This window comes from Mytilus galloprovincialis, chromosome 11, assembly GCF_965363235.1.
Source record: "Mytilus galloprovincialis chromosome 11, xbMytGall1.hap1.1, whole genome shotgun sequence".
Classification (NCBI taxonomy): domain Eukaryota; kingdom Metazoa; phylum Mollusca; class Bivalvia; order Mytilida; family Mytilidae; genus Mytilus; species Mytilus galloprovincialis.
In genome coordinates, this window is record NC_134848.1 from 46,430,618 (window position 1) to 46,457,224 (window position 26,607).

General features: G+C 32.9%; 2 protein-coding genes across 2 annotated transcripts in view; both read left to right on the plus strand.

Annotated features, from left to right (window-relative positions):
• The window catches only part of LOC143052264 (organic cation transporter protein-like), a 30,277-nt gene extending 27,577 nt beyond the window's left edge, over positions 1-2,700 (plus strand). The window contains exon 12 of the mRNA XM_076225253.1: positions 1,454-2,700. The gene's annotated coding sequence lies outside the window, so the exon portion shown is untranslated. The remainder of the gene's footprint in view (positions 1-1,453) is intronic.
• Positions 2,701-5,571: 2,871 nt separating this feature from the next.
• Positions 5,572-24,628, plus strand: LOC143052263 (organic cation transporter protein-like). The gene is made up of 10 exons (XM_076225252.1): positions 5,572-5,866; positions 12,749-12,995; positions 13,936-14,039; positions 14,440-14,594; positions 15,610-15,778; positions 17,216-17,428; positions 19,065-19,291; positions 20,177-20,358; positions 21,000-21,151; positions 24,322-24,628. Exons 1-10 carry the CDS (start codon positions 5,724-5,726, stop codon positions 24,389-24,391), a joined length of 1,662 nt encoding a protein of 553 aa, XP_076081367.1. The 5' UTR covers positions 5,572-5,723; the 3' UTR covers positions 24,392-24,628.
• The last annotated feature ends 1,979 nt before the right edge of the window (positions 24,629-26,607 follow it).

Consider the following 26,607-nt stretch of genomic DNA (forward strand, 5'->3'; position numbering starts at 1 on the left):
AATAGTTCTAGGAGTGAATTAAGGTGCCCTGGATATTATTTATAACCTGTGATGATTTTATTGCTTTCTTTGTTTAAGACCAAAAACATTTGGAAACAAAGAAAGTAGAAATAGGATGGAAGTATGAACACATGGTGAAGACTAAGAATAATGTTAAATTAGCTCAAATCCTGTGAAATTTGTGTGATTGAGGCTGAATTCACTTTAATTTCATTTTTTTTAAAAGAAGCTCGATTCACGTTAATTTCACGTGAAAAGTTCACGTGAATTTCACGTGAAGGCTCAATTCACGTGAATTTCACATGTAAAATTTCACGTGAATTTCACGTAAAATCTCAATTCACATGAATTTCACATCAGATTCACGTGAAATTCACGTGAAAAATTTCACGTGAGTTTCATGTATAAGCTCGTTTGAGGTGAATCTCACGTGAAAAATTTCATGTGAAATTCACGTGAATTTCACGTGATATTTACGTGAACAAAATTTGCCTGTGTACTAAGCCCTGTATAAATCTTCAAACCATATACTATTTATACATGTATCTATTTAAAGATTTGTGTTCTATTTTTAACATCGAAATTGCGGACGTGAAAGAAAGCACTATTACAAACAAACAAAAACAACGATTACAAAATGTAACGACGGATTAATGATCGTGAAACATCATTTTTGCTTATTTTTAACTTGTTATAGTCTAAAATCTGTGTATGAATATTAAACTATTGTTCCAACCGTGTACAAGGTTAATTAATTTAAGTGTGTTATAGTTTAGTGCCATCTATGACTGACTGACAGCAGCGGCGAATTTATGACCAGTATATTTTATGTGGTTCATTTCCTTTTCTCTATTTGAAAATATTTTTACTTGTTCCGACTGGTGTGATAATTTTCAAAATATGGGAGATACATGTATATAGTCTTACCGTACAATACTAAGTTTTGACTTTAATATTAATTAATGTCCCAAACTTGCACCCCTTCTGCTTATATTGTCTGCTAGACGATGTCTTTTCCCAGTGAATATAGGGTTTTTGAAAGGACAGTTTTGTCAATTGACATACTACATATTGAATACTTCTGAGACCACACTGTTTTTTTCTCATCACAATTATGTAGAAATAGTAGTGAGCAACAGTTTTTACACTTGTTTTAACTGGTCGGCAGATATACAAACTCTACCACCCTACGTCCTGATTTTCATTTTGAACATCGTCTTCAGGACTGTTTTCATATTCATTTTCAATTTTTAATTTTTAGAAAAACAAGTTCATTCTCCTAGAAGTAACATACTTTCCGTCAAATTTACCGTTGACGTTGTCCCATCGAAAAGTCGCCGGGTGCAATTTTAACATTGCAAAATCTGGTCAAAGGGACGTAATTCGTACAAAACGTCGCAATATCTCGCGGAATCCGCTAGACGGCGTTCATTTACTGTTACTTGACCTTAAGTATATCTTGCATCAAATATTTCGATCCTGAATAGGACAACTAAGGTAATTTCTATGTCCTATGAGTATAAGTTTAAAAGCGATTGTGTAGGATCTTCAATGAACCTCACTTTTTTGTTTGTAAAGAAGCACACGGCTGGCACTGTGATTTTTCATAGGGAGGAGTTTGAACAGCCAGCATGAACGGCTGTCGTATTTAGGTCAAATATGTCAATTTCGGAATGCAACACATTACAGTCATAATAAATGAATTAGTAAAATCATGTGCATCAATTAAGAGTTTGAAAGTGTTTTAAAGTTAAGGAAATATATTAAGTGCATGATAATTTGATCAAATTCATTATTCTGAAAAGTTCAATATACGCATGTGCAAACAAATTTTATTGGGTTAAGAGCATGGGTTTGTTCACAAAGCGAAAGAAGCACGTCATATTAGGATGATAAATAAAGGACACTAACTTTATACTTGTTGGTGTAACATTTATATTGGGCCAAAATCGTTTATGTTTGGGCCCGTGGCTGGTCGACTTTTGGTCTGAATAGTAAGGGTTATATTTGTTTTCCATGTACAAGAAGCAGCTGCCAGAATGAATTTTCATTTTTATTTAATATAATGTAGGTAATATATAATTGGTAAACATTTATAACTGTATTGCAGATTCTACAAGTTCTGACAAGTTATACTTGGAAAAAATGCAAACAACACGTTATCCATTGCATGCGTCCGAATCGCTTTTCTAGATTTATCTTCGTCGGGAACGCTCAAAGCCAAATATTTGAAATCCGAAGATGTATAAAAACCGACACTGTTGAAAAACTACTTAAATACATCTAAAAAGTACCTTAAAAATAGCCAAATCAATCTAAGGCCATCTTTGTCTGAGGGAGTTAAAACCTTCGTTTTCTCATAATTCTATCATTTAAGCTGTAAGAAGTCTGTACCAAGTCAAGATTATGACAGTTGTAATCGATTGGTTTGATGTGTTTGAGCTGTTGATTTTGCTATTTGATTAGGGACTTTCAATTTTGAATTTTACTCGGAGTTCAGTATTTTTGTTATTTTACTTTATAAATATATATGAGTTTTTTAGTATGCGTGTGGCTTAGACGATATATAATATATTCCATTCTCGTCATTCATATTTATTATGCGATTTTTGTAATGCAAATGTGCACAACATTGGTGAAACCATGATATTCAAAATAAATCAACGTATTTGTATTATTATGAATAAAAACGATCACAGATTTGTTTATTAATGGCCATACAGTTTGTGCAAAAAATATGTTTTTAATTAATAAAATTCAAGTTAAATAATATGGTTACACATTCACATATTAATACAACTGAAATCCGGAAGCAAGCAGTATTAAATGTGTATATGCATCCTAAACGATCTATAGTTTAAATGCACCTTACTAAATGTGCATCAGGTCTCCTTTTTTTTTTAATAAAAGTACCTATGTATCTAGACGATACATTATATATCGTAAGAATGCTTTTGAATCAATTTCACACATTTTGCAACATAGAATTGCAACAATGAACACTATCTATTCTTGACAGGCGAATTGTATATTATTTATTAGAAGATATAATGTATGAACATCAATGGAACAATAGTTGCAACTTGGTTCTAAAATGATGCTCAAATTATTTTTTTGATAAAAGCAGACTGTATTCAAAATATCGAAACTTGTTTGTAAATAACATTCCAATTTACTATTGTTTACATATGATGTACTAGTCGTACACACTTTTTAAACTTGTGTAAATAAATGTTTTAGTTACCAAGATATAATGATGTTTTTATACATAGGGACTTCCCTTTGACGATTATGTAAATATTAACAAGATATCTTATAAATGCACTGTAGGTCGTAATTTTAAATTGGGTTCATAGGTACATATCATCCTGAAAAGTGTTTATATAAATCTACCTACAAATTTATAACAAAATATCTTAATAAGAATAGAAAAGTTAAATTAATTCAAAACAATAATAACTTATAAGGATAATTATATAACATCAAGATTATTCTTTTATTCAATATAAGTATTATACATGTACTATTCATTATATATACAATCTTCAAAATACATACTTTAAATCGCAGCCCGCTTAAGTGTTTTCTATAAGTGCATGTTTGCCTCCAATACGGGAGGTTCAACCGGGACAAACAAGAACACTTGATGTTTTTGATTTTTTGCTGGTTTTTTTTATTACAAAAAATTTAAATACGCTATATTTAGAAGTATGAAAGAAGACTGATTGGCTAACATTAAAGTCTTGTAACACTCGGCGTAATAATCGATTGCCATACATTAATAACATTAAACGGAAAACGATACAAAGATGGGTAGAAATTGAAAGAAGGTAAACTAGAGGCCCTATGTACATAGTAACAATGAACGTTCTCCAACATTAAAGTGTGTAATACAATTCATCACACAAATTTCTTTTTTGTTGATCTTTCTACTGCTGATCTTTCTTTTCTGTTCATAAATTCTCGTTATCTTCGTTTAGTTTTTGTCCTATAGGTCAGTTGGGCTCAAAACGCTATGAATAAAAACGAATAAAAAAAGACAATTTTTTACTAGTTTGAATGACTTCATACATTAGACTAAATATTAAGAATTGCGACCTCAACAAAAAAGGGAAAGTGAGTTCTGCACTATTTGCTGTCTTTCTTTTATATTGTTATGTATTTTTGTATAATATAATTACTTTTTATATATACAAACTTTTAAAGGCTGTTGGAAAATTGGAGCTTCGTGACGGCTGGTGAATTAAGACAACTAGCATTAACAACGAGTAATTCATTCCTATAGTCTAAACAGATGCGATATGTTTCTCATGGACATGCACGTATTTCTGCCCCGAATTGATAGTCCATCAGCAAGTGTGTCTACTCGTTGCTGGGTAATACAGCAATGTATATTTTTTTCAGTACGCTCGTACCCAAAAGTAGTACATGTTAGGATCTTCAACCTCTCTGATTCATGTATATGAGGGTCTGGATGAGGGGTCCTTTATTTTTATATTCTTCATTTTTTATTCCATTTTCTCTATATTTTTTTCATACTTTTTGCCCATTATTCTCTATTCATAATACTGTTGCCCATTATTCTATATTCTTCATAGTTCAGTACCTCATTACTCTCTCTCTTCTTACTTGTTGTTGTCTGCGTTTCTCTATTTCTTTAATGATTTTTTGCCAATTTACTTCTATTCTGTACACCACAATCCACACCCTTATATTTAAGAATTGAATGCTCTTTTTTGTAAATTTATTGGGGTGTAAAAGCGTTGACCGAAGTACATTTTGTATGAAGCGCATACTAAAAATGTGCGCACGGTCAACGCTTTTACAACCCTATAAAGTTACAAAAAAAGGCATTCAATGCTTATAATTACATTTTTACCTATAGGATCATGAAAACACGCTATTTATCAAGTTTTTATTTCATTTACCTGTGCACTTTATTGTGGGACCTCGTGTCATCACGAATGAAAAGTTGCATTTGTGTAATGCAATTGATTAAGGAATATCACGAGATTGCTAGTTAGCCAATCAGAATAACGTATTATAATGAAACATACATCTAATGTTATTATTATTACGAACAGGCTGCTGGCGTGTAACTCATTTTGTGCGTCGGTTTTCTAGCGCTACTCTTTGTGATTTTTATTTTATTTTGTTTTTTCAGAAATAAATACATAGTTTCGTAACATAAAATGGACATGCTCGGTTATACCAAATCAGTTGAAACACCTTACATCTATAGGTTTAATTTGGATAAAGATTTGGAATAAATATAAATTCGCACTCAATTGTAATCGTTTTCTTTTCAAGCTTTAAAGTCGTTTAACCTACATTCACTGTGACATTCTCATAAATTTGCAAAAACGTTACACAGATAAAAGTAAATGATCAATTGGCATTTGAAATTGTAGTCTTATCTTAATTTATTATTCAAAAAACTTCTTGTTTCTTTGTATTCGTTTTTCCTATAAAGTAGACAAGTTTTAACGTTTCCAGCTATAAAACTTATAACTTATGTTAGATAAATATATAAATGTGTATATCTTTCATGAATCTGTATCTTTGATGACCGCTTAAAGCTGGTGTTGATATTTACCATGCATTTACCAATCACTAAGATACTTTATCCTCTTTACAGGAAGTTCAAATCAGTGTACATGTATGCAATTTGTTTTTATATCTATTCATTAAGTTAAATTCTAAGGACAACACTAGTAATTAACATGAAGTTTGACGACATTTTAACACAAATTGGGTCTTTTGGACCCTACCAAAAGAGGAACTATGTTTTGTTAATGATAGGTTGGATTCTCACAGGACCTTTTATGGGACTTTCAGTCTTTATCAATGGAATTCCGGAACACAGGTAATAAAAATTTAGTTTTACTCATTGTTGAAGGCTGTACTGTCACCAATCGTTGTTAATTTTTTTGTGATTTGGTTTCTTGTAAAGAGTTATCTCACTGACAATCATATCGCATCTTCTTATTTTTATACAAGACATGTAATGTATTCTTTATTCTGCGTCCATCCTTATTCCCTTATTAACTTATAAGTATAAGATCATAATTTTCGATAGATATTTGCAAAACTTAGATTTATTTGTTGGTCTTTAATATTGAGAATAGTAGCTTCCTTTAAAAGCAATAGTATTAGTTTTGATTGAAAGATTTTTATTTGCATTGTGTCCAGTTGAAAATGTTTAATGCTTAATTGAGATTAAAAAAAAACTGCATGACTAACAAAGTTTCGACAAATAGGTTCATCCTCTATCGTGGTCAGGCTTTAATTAATGTGAACCGTTAATGTCTGCAAACTGATAAAATCAGTCATGCTAAAGATGAAATTAATTTGATGCAACTTACCATAATTTTTTATCATTATTTCAAACTCTAAAAATATGTTTTTATTACAAATGTTTGTATCTATTGGTTTAATTGTAAATTCCAATGTCCGTTTCGAAGTAGCATATTTAGGGGTATATTTGGACCTAATAAAATTTAAGAACAGAAATCTTGACCAAATGTTTTAATATTCAAAGGCAAAATATATTTAATCAACACCATATAGACCATCATGTACCATGTACTTAGTTATAGTTTCTCAACTATATTATCAACAAATATTTTGTATCCAGTTTTAATCACGTTGTGATAAATATCGATACAAACAGTTCTATTTTTATTGTTACCCTTTTTTGCCAAATTGCACAAAATAGGATTACTACTCTTATATGAATATTGTAGTTTAGATGTTGCTCAAAATTCCACAATTTTAAGTCTCTTTCCCGTTGAATAAAAGCAAGAACTAGTATCGTAGACGTATATAAAATTAATAACACTTTTGTACCTTTGGTTTAATTGTGAATTTCAAGGTCCTTTTCGAAATAGCATATTTAGGAGTAAATTTAGGCCTGATAAAGTTAAATTGAGAAATCACGACCTTATGTGATTGCCGTTGTCTTCACATTTTTTTACCAGACTGGATATAGTTGCCTCATTGACAATCGTTCGGAAAAAAAAACATGAAATATATGCCACAAGACGTTAAGGCGGTAACTTACACTTTCACTAAAATTAATTTGGCTCGTTTAATTTTCATAAAATTTTGACAAAGTATTTACTTTGACCATTTAACAAAAATATAAAAATATAAAAGATTTTGAACCAACCATTTTACACTGGTTATATAGCAGTTTGACAAATGCCAATTTTGATCAATGAGAAACTTTATGTTCCCTTTACAACACAACGTAATTAAAACGTTAAGCTGACTTTACAAAGTTATCTCCCTGTAGTGTTACGTACCACCTTAAGCAAACAACAATCAACCAATCTCATTGGCAATAAAAACCACATCCTTTTTTATATAGACAAAAGCAGATCACTGACACAAAACAAATGTTTTGGCATCTTGGATGAACTTTAAACTTGTAATAAACTCAGGTATCATGCAGGGTATCGAGTTTCTGTTCCATAGACATTATTTTAATATGTTTCATGTATATGCTTCATTTTCAATACCTGTATGTTTTAGTTTTTTTGTTGTTTTTTTTTTGTCATATCTAACGTCTTTTTGACATATGGTTTGTATTTTTGCTAATAGTTTCATTGTATTGCTGCCCCTCCCACAGATTCAATCCATGAGTTTTAAAAATGTAATAGTAACGTCGTTTTGTTACCATTTTGTTTTACTTATTCAACTACTTTTTGGTTGTGACCTTGACTTAACAGTTCAACTCTACTTGTAGTTCGTCCAGTCATTTATCTGATACGTATGACTGTTTAATTTTCCGTATTTCTTCCATTGGCGTCATATGTTATGACAAGATATCTACCTTTTTTAATGGTGTATATCAAATGAATTAAACACTAGTATGAGAGTAAATGTAATTAAATGCTAGCCTTTAGAATAAAAATCAAAGTACTGAAGTACTGAACATCGGATGACTGCAGGTTCTTGTGGATGGTCAAAAGCACATGTCACAGAAACAGATCACATCTCTATACCTGAAACTGGGGTTAATTTACAGAGATATTTTTTCTGATACAAGTTCGTGCTTGGATGATGAATAAATGACAGGAAATTCAACCTCACCGTAATAACTATTATATTGTAGTGCAAGAAATCAGTATACCTTGGACTATTATACTTATATAATAATAGTCGTAGAGAATACACTGGTTTGTTGTCATATATATTATTATTAATATTACGATTGCATGTTTATATAATTTTCATCTACTTGTATATGATTATTCTATTCTACTATTATTATAGTGAAGTGCAAGTGCATGGTGGACACTCTTCTGTAAATCAATCAAAGCCTTAAAGGCTGTAAAAGCGATTGCTGCCATGTTTTAAATGTTTTGGGGACTTTTATTTTTCATCTACATATATAAGAATTAAACCTGACAGTTTTGACTTTATATCAATAAATTAAAGACTTAAGCAGGAAATCATTTTTGATATGTTTTATATTTCACAAGGAGACAAGTTTACCAGGCTAAAGTTGGGGATAACTATGGATTATCCCCTGGTAGTGTTTGTAACTGGGCAATAATTATTTTTATTGATTTAATTTTAACAATTTTCATAATTAATTTAAATTAACCATTCAGTTAAAACATTTCACCTTTCGAGACGCTAATGTTGAAAAATGGGACAGAAATAAAATATCCCCCAAGAAATAAACATGTAAAAAATAAATATATATTTCAGCTTACTAATATTTTCATAGTGTTACTTTGACATAATTTCTTAAAACTAAGTCACACACATAATTGTTCATTTGATATGTGTCATCCTCATGCGATACGAGAAGTTTTGATGTCGCTAAATAGTCTTCTTGTCGCTAAATAGTCTTCTTGTCGCTAAATTTATTCTTCTTGTCCGTTCTTGACGCTTCCTGTCGCTAAAATTCTTCTTGTCGTTATTAGTGAGACCGCTATTTTTAGATTACAGGTGGTCATTTACACTACACGTATAACCCTGTGTAATGATTTTTGTTTTACGATAAATTTATGAATGAACGATAATTTTATGAATGAACAAGAGCACCTGACCTCTTTCTTGAACACCAATTAAACATATAAAACCGTATTTATTAAGATATAATTCAGTCAAATTTTCACCACTAAATCAACAACTGAAATGATTCCATATTTTGTTGAAACATCGTACAACCGGAGAACAGAAATCGCAGGTATGAAAATGCACTTTTTTCACTGGTGTTGAAAACCCAAAACTAATTTGACTTATTTATGCATGACGGAAATTTAAGCGATAACAATACATCGGAGTGACCTCAAGGTCATCCTCTGTAAAAATGGAAAATAGCCGTCATTTTATTATTCTTTCATCGTAATAGTTTTTCGAAAGTAATATGAGGCAGGCATTACCTGTAAATGGGGACGAAGTCTGTATGAATTATTTTTTTGTAACTTAAATATTTGTTTAAAAAAAAAGAAACGGAAATACCGTAACGTTTCCGATTTTGGTTCTGTTGTTAGTGATTTAGTTGTGACGTTATTTAAATTATGACGTCATATGCAATGTAAACAAAGAAACGCTATCATCAGGTAACGTTTTTTCATATCAAGGAATTATTAAAAATGAAATTGGTAATGCGCGTTCCTTCCTATTTTATACTAGACTGATAAATATATATTTTACTCAAAGTTTCATACAAACGAGACCGGAAAAAGGAAGTACATTGTACATTTCTGCGCAGGTCCGGGATTTCAAAACACGACAAAAAAAATTTGAACGATTTTGAGTTCATTAGTACAATGAAAAATTCGGGAAATTTTCCCGTATTTTTAAGTCTCCCAAACAAAGTTTGGAGACTTATTGTTTTTGCTCAGTTCTTATTATTTTTATTATTCTTCTTTTTCCTTTTCTTTTTCTTTTTCTTTTTCCGCCACTTTAAAAAAATGAACTTGTCCGCAGCGTTTCTCCAAAACCACTTGTCAGATTTACATAGGATTTCATTAAATGTTAGACTAACATGTCTAGGTGAGCCATCAATCGTTCGTTTGTGCATTGGGGTCTATTAAGGGGTATTTTAGGGGGCTGAAAGAAGGGAGGGGTTTACTATAGAATCCTATGGGATTTTATTTTCGAAAATTTTCAAATGAATATAACTTGAAAACTTTAAGTGATAAACACACACAGTCTTCGGAAATGATCAAGTGACAATAAAACAAATCACCTGAAATAAAGGGGGAATCTCTGGAGGGTCATCCCCACCCCCTTAAATTTGAGAATATGCTATTATCTTGTAAACAGTCCAAATCTCCACCCCTAAACCATATATATTCTTGAATGGGACGATAAAACAAATTTAATGATGTTAAAGAGGAGTCCCTGGGGGTCGCCCCACCCCGTTCAATTTGAGAATGTGATATTATCTTGTAAACGGTCCAGATCCCCACCCCTAAACCATATATATTCTTGTAGGGGACAATAAAACAAATCGAATGAAATTAAATGGAAGTCCCTGGGGGGTCACCCCCACCCCATTCAATTTGAGAATGTGCTATTATCTTGTGAACGGTCCAGATCCCCACCCCTAAACCATATATATTCTTGTAAGGGACAATAAAACTAATGAAAAGAAATCAAAAGGAAGTCCCTTAGGGGTCACCCCACCCCTCGTGTTTGAAAACTTGTAAACGGTCCATATCCCCACCCCTAAACCATGTATATTCTTGTATGGAACAATAAAACACATCAACTGAAATATAGGGGGAGTCCATGGGGGTTACCCCTACCCCGCTCAATTTGAGAATGTGCTAATATCTTGTAAACGGTCCAGATCCCCACCCCTAAACCATATATATTCTTGTAGGGGACAATAAAACAAATTTAATGATGTTAAAGAGGAGTCCCTGGGGGTCGCCCCACCCCGTTCAATTTGAGAATGTGATATTATCTTGTAAACGGTCCAGATCCCCACCCCTAAACCATATATATTCTTGTAAGGGACAATAAAACTAATGAAAAGAAATCAAAAGGAAGTCCCTTAGGGGTCACCCCACCCCTCGTGTTTGAAAACTTGTAAACGGTCCATATCCCCACCCCTAAACCATGTATATTCTTGTATGGAACAATAAAACACATCAACTGAAATATAGGGGGAGTCCATGGGGGTTACCCCTACCCCGCTCAATTTGAGAATGTGCTAATATCTTGTAAACGGTCCAGATCCCCACCCCTAAACCATATATATTCTTGTAGGGGACAATAAGATAAATAAAATGAAATAAAACGGAAGTCCCTAGGGGGTCACCCCACCCCCTCTTGTTTGAAAACTTGTAAACGGTCAAGATCCCCACCCCTAAACCATATACATTCTTGTAATTAAACAAGTCAAATTAATATGGGAGCTTTGTTTGGGAGACTTCGTAACAGCATCCTGTTACAATTACTTCTTGTTTTTTTATTGAATTTTCTACTGTTATTGGGGACTTCGTCCCCATATAAACATTGCCAAAATATATAACCAAATCAATATAAATTCAGGTCTATACAAAACTGGTCGACAAACGAGCCAATTGTTTGTTTAGAAATGTAAATGATAAGACTATACTAAGATTTACTTGGTAAGTAACCCAACTTAATGTCATTTTGACCGTTATTGGAAGAATTTCAGTGATAAAATCAAATCTTTTTTGAATATGTCTTTCTTTGAACAAATTGTATTCAATAAATCAAATATGTTAGGGTCTATGTGTGGATAAAGTGGAAAATAGACGCAGAAACAAAAGAGAAGACAATTATAGGCAAAAAAGCTACAGAAAAAGAATAACAGGGAAATCAAATTTAGCACGGTATAAACATTCTAAGAATAAAGAACAAGAGGGAACCCATCCAGACCATCATAACATATCATGCACTTATTTTTTCAACTTTATTATCAACAAATAATTACATTAGATGTATGTTTCATTATAATACGTTATTCTGATTGGCTAACTGCACATCACGTGCTATTCCTGAAACAATTGTATTAGACAATAACATTTATCATTCATGATGACACGAGGTCCCACAAAAAAGTGCACAGGTAAATTAAATGAAAACTAGATAAAAACCGCGCTTCATACAAAATGTACTTCGGTCAACGCTTTTACACCCCAATAAATTTACAAAAAGCAGCATTCAATTCTTAAGTGTTTTGTACGCAGGTTTAAGTACATTGTGATTAATATCGATACATGTAGTTCTAGCTTTATTGATACCCATGTTTGGCTACTAAATCGGTTATCGCTATTTTATTTATGAACATTGTCGCTCGCTGTTGCTAAACACGCCTCAATTTAATAACAATAACCTTTTTAAAGTATATAACTTAATATTTCAGCAAAATTTATTATACTTCGTCCATCTCTTACAGTTATGGTGCTCGCAGTAAGTCCGCAATGTCCATTTCCGACTTCTTTCCTTTTATTTCTTTTTCATCTCGGATCTGTGTGCCACCATGGAAATATCGTTTTACTCGGAGTGTTTCATGTGGTGTTCCCAAACTTAAAGGACTAATTATGAATACAATGAAATGCTCTTTTCTGTACAATTACTACTGTGTTGATAAAGAAAGAGCAGTAAGAATATCGGCAGGTTGAGAGAGAGAAAGAGAGTTTGAAAGTATGTATTGTATTGTATTGCATACATAATATTCAAAATATAAGAAAAACATAATGATAAACTATGGAGAGAGTAAACTTCTTGTTTTTCATATTTTTAGGTGTCGAATTCCTGGCCTAGAGAACGACACGTATGAGATCCAAGGATCTGTACATCAACGACTAATTGATGCATATATTCCATTGTCAAAACATGACAACAAAATTTACGAACAATGTAACGTATATCAGATTGACCAATCACAGACAGTATTTGATAATGACAGTCATCCAATCAATGCTACACAATCCAAATGCAGTTCATGGGTTTACAGCAAAAAGCTATTTGATAACACATTTGTTACGAAAGTAAGATTTAATCTTTGTTCTTTTTTTTTTTTATCTTTATACTAAAGAATGTTTCTTTAATACCAAATTAACACATTTCTATCTATGTTTTTCTGTTAGAGATTTATTGTTTTGTTTAGTCCGTTTTTTGTTAATTTTTTTTATACATATTTATTTTTTCATTGGTTGGGAGGGCAGTGGCGGATCCAGGGGGTGGGGTTTCGGGGGTTGGAACCCCCCCCCCTTTTTTTGTTCTGGGTTGGGAACCCCCCTTTTTTTTAAATGGCTGGATCCGCCACTGGAGGGGGTATTTTTCTATCCTTTATACCGATGTTTTAAATTGAGTGTTCGTGTTTGGTTGCACTTCTACATGATTTTATACAGATGAGTTTTAATAAATGAAATAGTCGAAAAAGTCGATTATTTGACTTATGTGTAGATTGGATCTTGAGTATAATGTTTGCTGTTTCAAGTTTCTCTCTACTTATTCAAATTTTATTCAACACAATAGAACAAACTGTTCACTGCCATTCAATCTGATTTGGGTCAATATATCGGATAACCATGTTAGCATGTACATTGTTTGAGAAGATTTAATCAAATTATAACAGCATATTCACTTGAAAATGCACCACAACGAAATTAAATGCATCAATGTTGGTACAAAAACAACCAAGAACAACAATGCATAACAATAAACAATTATAAATTGGACATTAAATTAGTCATGACGTTGCAAAATTAAATTAAAAAAAAAATAAATGATCGAAAATGATGCAGTTATTCACACTTACCCAGCATTAATTATTACATATACTTTCGCAAATGACTTGTGAATTTTTTTTATTAAAAATATTCATTCATTCAAATGCCCGCGATTTAAGTACTGCATGATATTAGTTGTTGTGTTTATACTATGTCTCTGAATTGTTTTATGTAGATATGTCTCTGTTCATTTTAGGAAAATTTAGTATGTGACGATAAGTACAAAGTTTCCTTGTCAAAGACAATATTCTTTGGTGGTGTTCTGTTGGGATCTTTTATGTTCGGAGTTATTTCCGATACGTAAGTGTGTGAATATTTACTGTGTTAAAACTATTTTTGTGTAAATGGATTTTAAAACACATGCATAATATATTTCATTTATATTTTCGCAATAAAATGATTTTCGTTTATATAAAAAAAAAAATTAAATAATCCTCACAAAGAATGAGAATTGTTTAAATCTTTTTGTTAGAGAACAAGCACAGTATCTGTACTTTTTTTAGCAAGAGAAAGATGTTAACTTCATTTTTGAAAAGTATCACAAAATCTTATGTTTTTGTTCTTTTTTTCATACTTCCATATTTCCTTAAAAATTGAGTTTTGAGTTACATTTAAGAAAACTACCAGTACAAATCTGTCGCAAATTATCAGATGAACGATCGAAAGAATAAAAATATATTTCTTTTACATTTCTTGTCAGTATAGGAAGAAAGAAAACCTTACTAATGGCATCGATTCTCATGTTGGCATCCGGAATATCTCTATCCTTTTCTGTTAACTACACGATGTTTGTCATTCTCCGCTTTTGTACCGGTTTTTGTGCTGTGGGAATGTTTATGACAGTGTATGTAATTGGTAAGTAACTCTTTTTATATTTTTATACAAGTCTTATTGTCACTTTCGTAATTAATCGGTTCCTTGCCCCACCGAACATTCCGGCAATTAGTATCTTATTTAACAATAACGTTTTTGTTATTTTTAAGTTTCAACTATAGGTGGCACGGTATTATTTCCTGGCCCATAGGGATAATGAAACCCTTTTTAGAATTTTCAACACTTTCTAACACTGCAAAAAAATTCTACATTCACATTTAACTGAATTACTATCATTTTACTATTCAGAAATGAATTTGAATATGTATCATGACCGTTTACTTTTTTTGCTATTTTTGAAAACCTAAGGCCACTAGTACTTTTAGGTCTTTTATGGTGCAGTGAATACAAATTTTAAAAAAAATTCTCAAAAATTCATTTTCATCTGTATGTAAAATTATTTCATATTTTTCTACACCTGATTCATCCCTCAGTTTGGGAAAGTATGTTCAGTTGATACTGTATATTTTGTCCAATCACACTGTTTAGATACATTAACCTAAGTAGGGTACACAAAAGAGCAACCTAAATTCTGGAATGCAAATACTACCGTGCCACCTTAACCAAGACATAACAAACTTGAAACCAGTCATGACACCTATGATACATAGACTTCTTACTTTGGGACATATTACAATAAAGAATACTAGTCTGCACTTATTTCTTACCAAAAAAAAATCAAAGAACATAGAATGAGAGACAGCCATACACGTAGAAAGAAAGAAAAAACACTAAAATCAATTTATCAGTGATGTTTCGTAAGAGTTGGTAATTCATGTACTTAACGTTTTTCAAACATACTAGCTTTTTTTAACATATAATAGGAGTGTCCAATAACCTTCTGATCTTGAACGTACGAGGAAAACAAACAAAAAAGACAAAACTGGACATAAATGGTGAACGTCCTTAATTTTGTACTATATACTTAACTTTTCCAAATTTACACAATTAACATACCTCTCTTAAAAAAGAGTATATTTTATTGTGTTTGTACCAGGAATGGAATGGGTTGGACCATCAAGAAGAACATTCGTTGGACTGGTGATAGCATTAATTGGGCCAGTAGGAAGTCTATTTTACATCTTGATATCGTACTACGTCAGACAGTGGAACTGGATAATTATTGCTTTAACCTTACCTATTGGTCTTTTCCTTGCTCTCTGGTGGTATGTAGCCTTGTCTTATAAATACTTAACCATCCCTATTGGTCTATTCCTTGCACTCTGGTAGTATGTAGCCCTGTCTTATTATATAAATACTTAACCATCCCTATTGATCTGTTCCTTGCTTTCTGCTGGTATGTAGCCTTGTCTTATTATATAAATACTTAACCATCCCTATTGATCTGTTCCTTGCTTTCTGGTGGTATGTAGCCTTGTCTTATTATATAAATACTTAACCATCCCTATTGGTCTGTTCCTTGCTACATGTATCTGGTGGTATGTAGACTTATCTTATTATATGAATACTTAACCATCCCTATTGGTCTGTTCCTTGCTCTCTGGTGGTACAATGTATGTAGCCTTGTCTTATTATATAAATACTTAACCGTCCCTATTGGTCTTTTCCTTGCTATCTGGTGGTATGTAGACTTATCTTATTATATGAATACTTAACCATCCCTAATGGTCTGTTTCTTGCTCTCTGGTGGTATGTAGCCTTGTCTTATTATATAAATACTTAACCATCCCTATTGGTCTGTTCCTTGCTCTCTGGTGGTATGTAGCCTTGTCTTATTATAAATGTATATACTAGAACGAACCAGCAATATTGCGGTTCTCTGACAGAATTACATAAGGACGTTTATTTAAGCTTGGATTTTTAGTATTTTTATTAACAACTCTTTAAGTCACGCAGTGCATTAGATGAAAAATTGCTGGCTATACTTTCTGTCTTTACTCGGCATTGATTGTCTATTTGGCCTTCAATTGTCAAACTCTTACCGTGTGCAACAAAGTTAATATAGCTGTTGTGTGTTCATAATCATCGTAAATATCAGCACTGAACTGTTTACAGACTCTATACATGTAAGATATAAAAACGCTTGTTTATTGAATTCACACTCAACACAAATATGATGCCCCTATATGGGGTCATTGACAACTGTTCTAAAAATGAATTTAGCCGAAGACATCACTTTTTTATAATTTTTCAATTAGAGTTATAACCATTTTACTATATTTTTACTTTCTTTTTTGAGAATGAAATAAAACTTGAATTAAATTATAAAGAATTCACACTGCAATTTACTGATCTTCCATACGATAAATTAAATATTATGATGTTTTCACTGTTTTATGCCCGTCATGGGGAATTGTGTTTTGTAGTATATGCATCCGCTTTTCCGTCCGTATGTTCCGCTTCAAGGTTAAAGTTTTTGGTCAGTGTAGTTTTTGATAAAGTTGAAGTCCAATCAACTTGAAACTTATTACACATGTTCCAGATATTCCTATGATGTGATCTTTTTTATTTTAATGCCAAATCAGAGTTTTTATCCGCAATGTCACGGTCCACTGAACATAGAAAAAGAAAGTGCGAATGGAGCATTCATGTTTTAAGGGCACATTCTTGTTTAAGTATATAAACGTAGAATTATTTATTAGGTTTGTACCAGAATCTCCCAGATGGTTGAGTGGAAAAGGCAGAAAAAAAGAGGCAGCCGCTCTACTTAAACATGCTGCTTACATCAACAAAACAGAATTCTCAGAAAAAGTTATGGAAGAATTAGCACCAGAAAAGAAAGAAGCGGGAAAAGTGTGGCTGTTGTTTTCAGACAGAACTTTGGGTTGTCGTACTGTTGTGATATTTTATAATTGGTAGGATGTGTGCCACTATATTTGTCCTTTTTTTACTTTTTGGATACGAACGTTACTGATGAGTATTTTGTAGACGAAACGCGCGAATGTCGTACAAAACTTTAATGCTGGTATCTATAATGAATTATTCTTCTTTAAATTTAAATGTTGTTTAAATGAGTCATTCGTGTATTTTTACTCGCATTAATTGCACAACATACCAATAAGAAGATGTGGTACTCTTGCCAATGAGACAACAGACAACCAGCGATCAAACAACATAGGAAGGCCACCGTACGGTCTTCAATTTTGTGCAAAACTCCCACCGCATAGCAAGCCATAAAAGGCCACGTAACTACTGATGTAGAATAATTTAAACGACAAATTACCTGGGCGGATTTATGTATAAAACGATACACTGAGTTACATGCACCTGCCTGCGTTTGACATTGACATAAAAAATGGGCGGGGTTAAACATGTATTTGGCGCTTAACCCACCCCTAACATAGCACCGTGGTCTTACAGCACAACGTTAGAACACAATTTAATTGAAAAGGGCTTAACTCTTTAGATTGATTCAACGCACAAAAAATCTCACAAAAACCTAAATGACACAATGCATAGATCTTAGAGTACTCGCAGTTATTGATAGATAATTCTATATACATGGTTATATTTTTATATTGATCATATAAAAGTATTAAAAAATGCATCTAATGTACCTTTTCATCTAATTATTTTGTGATTAATAATAAAGTTCATTTGATTGGTTGGAGGTAGTCTTAACTTCTGTAATTATCATCTTCTTTATTTCTATTACCTATTTCTTTATATTTAAGTTGATTTAAACATATTTTTTTCTAACATAAATCCCAAGTCAGACACTAATTGAGAAATGAAAACAATGAAAACAGGACAACCATTAAAAAAAATCAATAAAATACATTAATTGAAGAATTTGAAAAACCCTATTCAGATCCTCATTTAAACCAACAGTCACACTAGGCCACGATCGCACTACGATCTCAGAAAAAAAAACCGCAGTAAGATGGTCGTACGGTCGTGGAATGGTCGTGGTAAGGTCTCTATGATCGTGATGAGCGTGGCAAACTTGGAACATTTCCAAAACAATCGTGGTGCGGTGGTGGCGACATCAGGTCGTAGTAGAAGCGTAGTAAGGTCGTGGTGAGCTCACAAATATGGATGTACCATCGTAGCGAGAGCGTAGCTAAATCGCGATTCTAGTCGGAGAGATTGTGCTACGATCTTAAAGCGACGTTGCTATGACCTCACTACAACCATCACGTTTTCACCGCGACCCAACCACACTTCTACTACGACTATACCACGTACCAAAGTATTATGCTAGCACTATCATGCCGTCCTCAACCCACTCTTCTTGGGTATAAGTCAGTTTTGTCGGATGATTGCATTTCTAGAAAGGTGTATCGGTCATGTACACAGTCTTCACGCTTAAGTCCTACGGCAATGCTTTCGGGCTTTTAAAATTCCTCTCTACAAGCCAACAAAATCTAACTAATATTTTCAAAAATTGTGCTTCTACCTGGTGGACTCAAAAGTTAAACGTGAAGGCTGTTTAAGTTTGTACATAATTTAAAAGAGCGTATCATTAATTGTTCTCTCTTTCCTTTCCAGGATGGTAGCCAGTATGGTGTTTTATGGTTTGTCACTGAACACAGGAATGTTGTATGGAGATTACTACATTAATTTTCTCCTTAGTGTTCTGATGGAATTTCCAGGACATGCTTTACCTATTTTCATGATCGATAGAATAGGTCGGAAAAAGAGTCATATTATTTACATGACTATTGGAGGGTTATCTTGTCTTAGCACAATATTCACTGTTAATTATGGCGGGAAAGGTAAGGCTGGTTATCTCCCTTGCAACATACGGGTAACTGAGTCACTCATGGAATCTGGAAGAAAGACGTAGAGGACAAAGAACCAGTATAGACTGATAATAGGAATAAACCTCTCATCAAACCTTGAATTTTTATAACTTAAGGTGGTACCCAACACTTTCACTAAAATTAATTTGGCTCGTTTAATTTTAATAAAATTTTGACACAGTATTTACTTTGACCCTTTAACAAAAATATAAAAAAAAAATCAAATAATCTGACCCAACCGTTTAATCAGAAAATTTACACTGGTTATATAGCAGTTTGACAAACACTTATTTTGATCATTGAGATACTTAAAATTCCCTTAACAACACAACGTCATTAAAACGTTCTGCTGATTTTACAGAGTTATCTCCCTGTAGTGTTAGGTACCACCTTAAATATTACTTTATTTAATAAGATTTAAATTGTTCTATCTATCTGCGTTATTTTATTTGTATACTTTTACCTTCGAAATATCAATTGACGTGTTTTCCTTGTCATTAAATATACAAAGATGACGTGCAAAAAACGGTAATTTTAAATGCGCGTATACTTTTTTTCATTTGGAAAATGTTTACCATCCAGAGAAGGCGCTACAGATTTATTAACATAACGGAGGACTTTTCAAATGGGACCAAATGTTCTTGTCTGCCTTACAAAATCATCGTGTCGATTTCATAATGAATGTCTAAATTGAATCAAAGAGGTTATTTTCTCAGACACAATTCGATTCATTTTCAGTATAATAGACTGAATACATTCCAACACTAACTTCTTACATATAAAATCACCATATTCAATGGTGCTTTTTTTAAACTAACCAGTACTGTTTTTTGCAGCATAGTTTATTTTAATTTTCAGATCTGCAACCATTGACAACAGCATTAGCTATGATAGGCAAACTGTTTTCAACTGCAGCTTTTGCAACAATATACGTCATATCTGCTGAAGTATTTCCAACAGCCATACGTAACGCAGGAATGGGATCAAGCTCGTGCTGGGCACGTGTTGGTGGAATGATTTCGCCTTTCATAGCCGATACTGTATGTACTTTATACGACCATTAACGAAACAGTCAAAATATCGGCATATACATTTAGCCCGTAAAGACAAGCTATTTGATGCTTAACAGTGCTTATAAATGCAATGTATCGATTCCAAGAATAACCCAAGAAAGGAATGTCGTAAATGGTTTCATGTCACTGAAACACTTAAATGTCACCGTAGGCTTCAGCAAAGAGTAAAATCCATACCGAATAGTCAGCTATCATAGAAGGCCCACCAATGACAAATGTAAACCAATTCCAACAAAAACAGTACATATCTCTTTAAACCTAAAACAAGATTATTACAAGGTCGCAGAAAAAAAGAAAACAAAATGATAAAATGTCATTTAAAACAGCGGAAATATTATGATATGCTTGACTTACAAGACGGGGGGGGGGGGGGGGGGGGGGTGGCTCGTGTCCAAGGGAAGAAGGATATTAACCTCTCTGTGCCCGTCGTGATGCTAATTGATCCGTTCACCTTTACCCAAAACTGCAAATCAGAGTTTTATGAAATCTTGTAGCAAAGTCCATATGATCACGATTTAATGTATGATACATGTCACATGAATCGCTTATCAATACCAATTTAAATAATCAGTTTCAAAAATATTTCGAAATGAACTTTTCAACTTCAGGCTGATTTAGTTGGGGGCACTACTGGAACAGCCGTACCATTGGTTATATTTGGCGGGGCCTGCTTGATTGCTGCAGGATTGACGTTACTTCTTCCGGAAACACTGAATCAACATCTGCCTGAAAGTATAGAAGATGGAAAGAATTTTGGAAAGTGAGTTTAGTCAACTACGGTATTGAACAAATGCTAGTATTTATTGTTATGCCCCCGCCGCTACGGAGGGGCGTTTAATGTTACCAATGTCTGTCTGTACGTACATGTACGTCCGTATATTTATCTCTTTAAAATTAATTTTCATACAATTCATACTATATAAGGCACTTTTTCATTATATAAAAAAATATGTTTTCAGACCAAAGACATCCTTGGTACATTGTATCATCGATAGCAATTGATAGAATTGAAACATTGATGATAAATGGTGCGTGTCTAATGCATAAACTATGTCCGTTTATGCAAACACAGTAACTTACTGGAATTCGCTGTGCAAGTGACTCTTTTGTCACCTTTTTTTTCATTATAGTAATTGTCACTTTGATCTGTAGGGAGCATGCCCGTCTTGCGTGTGGGAGGTCTTAGGTATAATCATCGGCAGGACATTATTTAAAAATTGTAATTTGTCGCGTCAGATGTATTATCATGCGGCATTAAATAGTTGTTTACACGTTTAAATCCAGCTCAACATGTCGAACTAGTATAGCGTAGGTTTCATACTAATACAACATCTTCATGTTTTCGGTCCTGATATGGATGTAATATTTGCCACTGCACGTTATCTAGAACATACTATATAGATTTGCATATCGACAGGAAATTATGATTTGATTTTTATTCTAGAAGTTACGCTCCTTTGAACTTTTTGCTTCAATATACTTCTGCAACAGTTTGCAACAAAAACTCCTCTGAAACCTCACAACAGAATATCATAAAACCTTTTAGATAATAAGGGCATATTATGTAGATGTGCATATCGACAGGAAATTGTGATTTAATTTTTATTCTAGAAATTACGCCCGTTTGAACTTTTTTGCTTCAATATACTTCTGCAACAGTTTGTAATCAAAACTCCTCTGAAAGCTCACAACAGACTGTCATAAAACCTTTTTGAGATTACGGACATACTATGCAGATGTGCATATCGACAGGAAATTGTGATTCAATTTTTATTCTAGTACATGATGTCACGAGCCTTTGAACAATACTTAAATGATTAAATATACTTCTGCAACAGTTTGTAATCAAAACTCCTCTTAATCCTCACAACAGAATATCATAAAACCTTTTAGATAATAAGGGCATATTATGTAGATGTGCATATCGACAGGAAATTGTGATTTAATTTTTATTCTAGAAATTACGCCCGTTTGAACTTTTTTGCTTCAATATACTTATGCAACAGTTTGTAATCAAAACTCCTCTGAAACCTCACAACAGAATATCATAAAACCTTTTAGAGAATATGGACATACTATGTAGATGAGCATATCGACAGGAAATTTTGATTTGATTTTTATTCTAGAAATTACGCCCGTTTGAACTTTTTTGCTTTAATATACTTCTGCAACAGTTTGTAATCAAAACTTCTCTGAAACCTCACAACAGAATATCATAAAACCTTTTAGATAATTAAAAACCAATTGTTCAGAGAACAATTGAAGGTCTTTCCATCAAAACAATGTATTTTGATATGAAAAGTTGTGAAACTAAGTTTAAAATGTCATTTCAATTGTCAAATGATAGCTCCTAGTAAGCTGATTCCAAAAATATATTGTTTCCATACATTTTTTTTTAAATAAGGGAGATAATTTGTTACTTCCGGTTTGAAAAATGTTACTTCCGATTGTATTTGAATATTTACTTGAAACCGATTGCAAAAATATCTGGTTCTATATACTTTGATATTAATAAAGTACAAAAAATAGCTACTTCCGGTTTACAAAAGGTCACTTCCGGTTGTTTTTTTCAAGGTTAAATGGTTTGATACCTTTTTCTAAAAGTTGTATATCTTTATCATGTATACATATAGAATAAAAGCAAAGGTCAAAATCTAGAACGTCAAATCAAGCTATGACCTTGAGATCAATTTCAAGGTCATAAACCAAGGACCTCAAATCAAAAGACCATAGGTCTTAATTATATTTAGTTAATGAGTTATATCACCAAACGCGTATTTTTTAATACAAGAGGGGAGAAAATTCCCTTTTACATTCAACGTACGCTTGCAATCAAAATGTACATCTTACGACATGTCGCAACTAACAATTTAGTAAAAATAATTTGTTGATATCTTATACAGTCTTTGGATATAAGTGAAAATAAGCCAAATTCAAATATTAAAATATGACCTTGACCTTTGACCTTGACCTAATTTTCATTTTTTGGGACCAAGGACCTCAAATCAAAAGATCCTAGGTCTCTATCACTTATGGTTTATAAGATAGAAATTCATATCACTTATATCAGATGCATAAGGGGAAATTACTCTCATATGGAGCGGTCATATCGCTTCGGTCAAAATAGGACAAATCATGCGAAGGATATAACGAGCAATTTTGTAAAATAAATTTGTCATAATCTTTTACGGTTGCGAAGGAGATGCGATAACAAGGAAAACAGTGTTTGGGGAGATAACTCCTACAAAGAAAAGTATTTGTTTACGCAGGGTAAATTTCAAAAGCGCATAAACTGTTCGATATCATATACAAAATATCTAAGCGACATATTGCGAAACAAATGTTTATCGCAAGAACAAAATTAGGCGGAAGAAAAAAAAAAAATAATCAGAAGAAAAACAATAGGTCTTTCCACAGAAAAGTGGAAAGACCTAATAAGGGCATATTATGTAGATGTGCATATCGACAGGAAATTGTGATTTAATTTTTATTCTAGAAATTACGCCCGTTTGAACTTTTTTGATTCAATATACTTCTGCAACAGTTTGTAATCAAAACTCCTCTTAATCCTCACAACAGAATATCATAAAACCTTTTAGATAATAAGGGCATATTATGTAGATGTGCACATCGACAAGAAATTATGATTCAATTTTTATTCTAGTAGTTACGAGCCTTTGAAAAATACTTAAATGATTCAATATACTACTGCAACAGTTTGTAATCAAAACTCCTCTGAAACCTCACAACTGAATTTCATGAAAACTTTTAGATAATAAGGACATACATTTGTACTATGTAGATGTGCATATTGACAGGAAATTATGATTCAATATTTTTGAGAGTTATTTTATTTTGCCAGTGACAATGTGGGGGCGTGGGGTATGTGAGCGCGCTTACTAAGTCTCTAAATTTCATTTGTTATTTTAGAAAATCGAATAAGAAGAATCCTGAGGAATTTACAGTAAAGAATGGCACTGCCTTAATGACAAAGTTTTAACCAGTATTTGTCTGAAATGAGATATCAGTAAAATGTACGTCAGATTATTGGATACTTAAGACTAATTTATGGAGTAAACATTACAATTTTTTATATTGTCAAGTATGCTCATTTGTTTCGTTGTTGATTGTTTTATTTTTTTACCTACATGTATATATCACTATAAAAAAAAATAAACCGAATTAGCCTGGAATGTATTTGTTTTTGTGTTTTGCTTGAATAAAAAATGTCAATTTGTTTCCGTATATAATTTATATTAAGATGCAACTTCATATACACTAAAAAAAATACCCCCAAGGGTGACTGGGGTATAGAAATATGGTCATTTGGTCTTCTCCCGACCGGCCGTAAAACGCTTGCCGAAGTGGGGCGTCCGTTTGGCTGTGCGGGATGTATCAAGTTCGCAGTCACGTCCGGTCAGAAGGGGACGTTAAATCCGATGCCTCGTGTAAAGGAAGTGCCACGCTCTTTGCACGTTAAGAACTCTTGCAACAACTCTTTGAGGGGTCTGTAGGTGGCCTGTTGCAAGGCAAAATTTCTGTCCCTATCCACATACCCTCATTTTCAAGTGGCAGTCCAATTTTTCTTGACCATCATCCCAGATGGCCTCTTTTGTATCAACCTACCTATTGTATTTATTGTGAACTTGTTCTCGTCCTGAATATGCATGAAATATTTGCCACTGGACGTTAAGCAACCAACAATCAATCAATCATATACACTAATCGATTCCAATCTCCCATGCAGAGTTATCGATCCTGTCTATCTCCCATGCAGAGTTATCGGTCCATGCTCATTTGAGAGATAGCAAGGACCGATAACTCTACATAAGAGAATGTAATCGATTTCTTTACTTCATAGTGTAGCATGTGGACCGGATCTGGGACTGCCGAGAATACATGTTTTTTCTTAACACTAATTCAAATACATTTTTCATGAGACCATGTATTTTTAATAACAAAATAAACAAAAGTAGTACATGTACATTATCCGGCTGCCACATAGACAATACGTACAAAGCCATATACACGCTTTGGAGTAAAACAAATGGAAAAGTGAAAATATCTTGATGTACCAAAACCACCTTTCAAATTTAAATTTAAAACTATTAAAATAGTGTTTATGAAAAAAACTTCAATTTATACATTTCATTCGTCAGGAGCGTTTTCTGGAATTACATTCTTCAGAAATGCGTAAATCTAAACATTAAACAACTACATGTATTAGTAAATAACTAAGTCTTTTTTTAATGGACTTATTGAATAGTTGTTTGCTAAGGGACCAGTGGCAAAATGTTCATCCATCTTAAGGTCCAAAACATAAGTCATGAAAAGCGGACAAAAAGGAAATAAGGCGAAAAATGTTACTATCGCTGGATAAAGAAGGTAAACTATGTTGTATAGGGACAAACGTTACGTCAAGCAACAGGCGTCTTAAGAACTTCAAACAGTTGTTGTTAGGGTTTCTCAACATACTGTCCTTTAAGATAATTGTCAATGAATAATTTTTACATACAAAACGTACATGAATCTATCTAACTATACAAGCTATAAAATCACAAAGGTACGTAAATCTGGTCGGGTGACTCTACCTGTGACTGGTTGCGACAGCACCGATCATGGTTTACACAAAACATCGGTAAAAATTTCTCAGGATCATATGGCAGTTCCTGTACTCCATGTGACGACGACCGGGGATGGGAGGTACCGATTTTGACTATCCCTATTATTTTGTTCTTTGCCTAAATCTACAATTTTCGCAGACTAATTAAACGATTTATTTTATTATGCAGATTGATTTATGAAATAAAAAATACTTGTGTTTGTTCAAATCAAATGGTCGTCTAATTAATATAAAAAATAAGATGTGGTATGATTGCCAATGAGACAACTGTCCACAAGAGACCAAAATGACACAGACATTAACAACTATAGGTCACCGTACGGCCTTCAACAATGAGCAAAACCCATACCGCATAGTCAGCTATTAAAGACCCCGATAAGACAATGTAAAACAATTCAAACGAGAAAACTAACGGCCTTATCTATATAAGAAAATGATCTAAAAATAAATATGTAACACATAAACAAACGACAACCACTGAATTACAGGCTCCTGACTTGGGACAGGCACATACATATATAATGTAAGCCATTCAAAGGGGCGATAATTCAAATAGAAAATTTTGTAGTATTTTTTTTCTGTAGCAAAAAAAA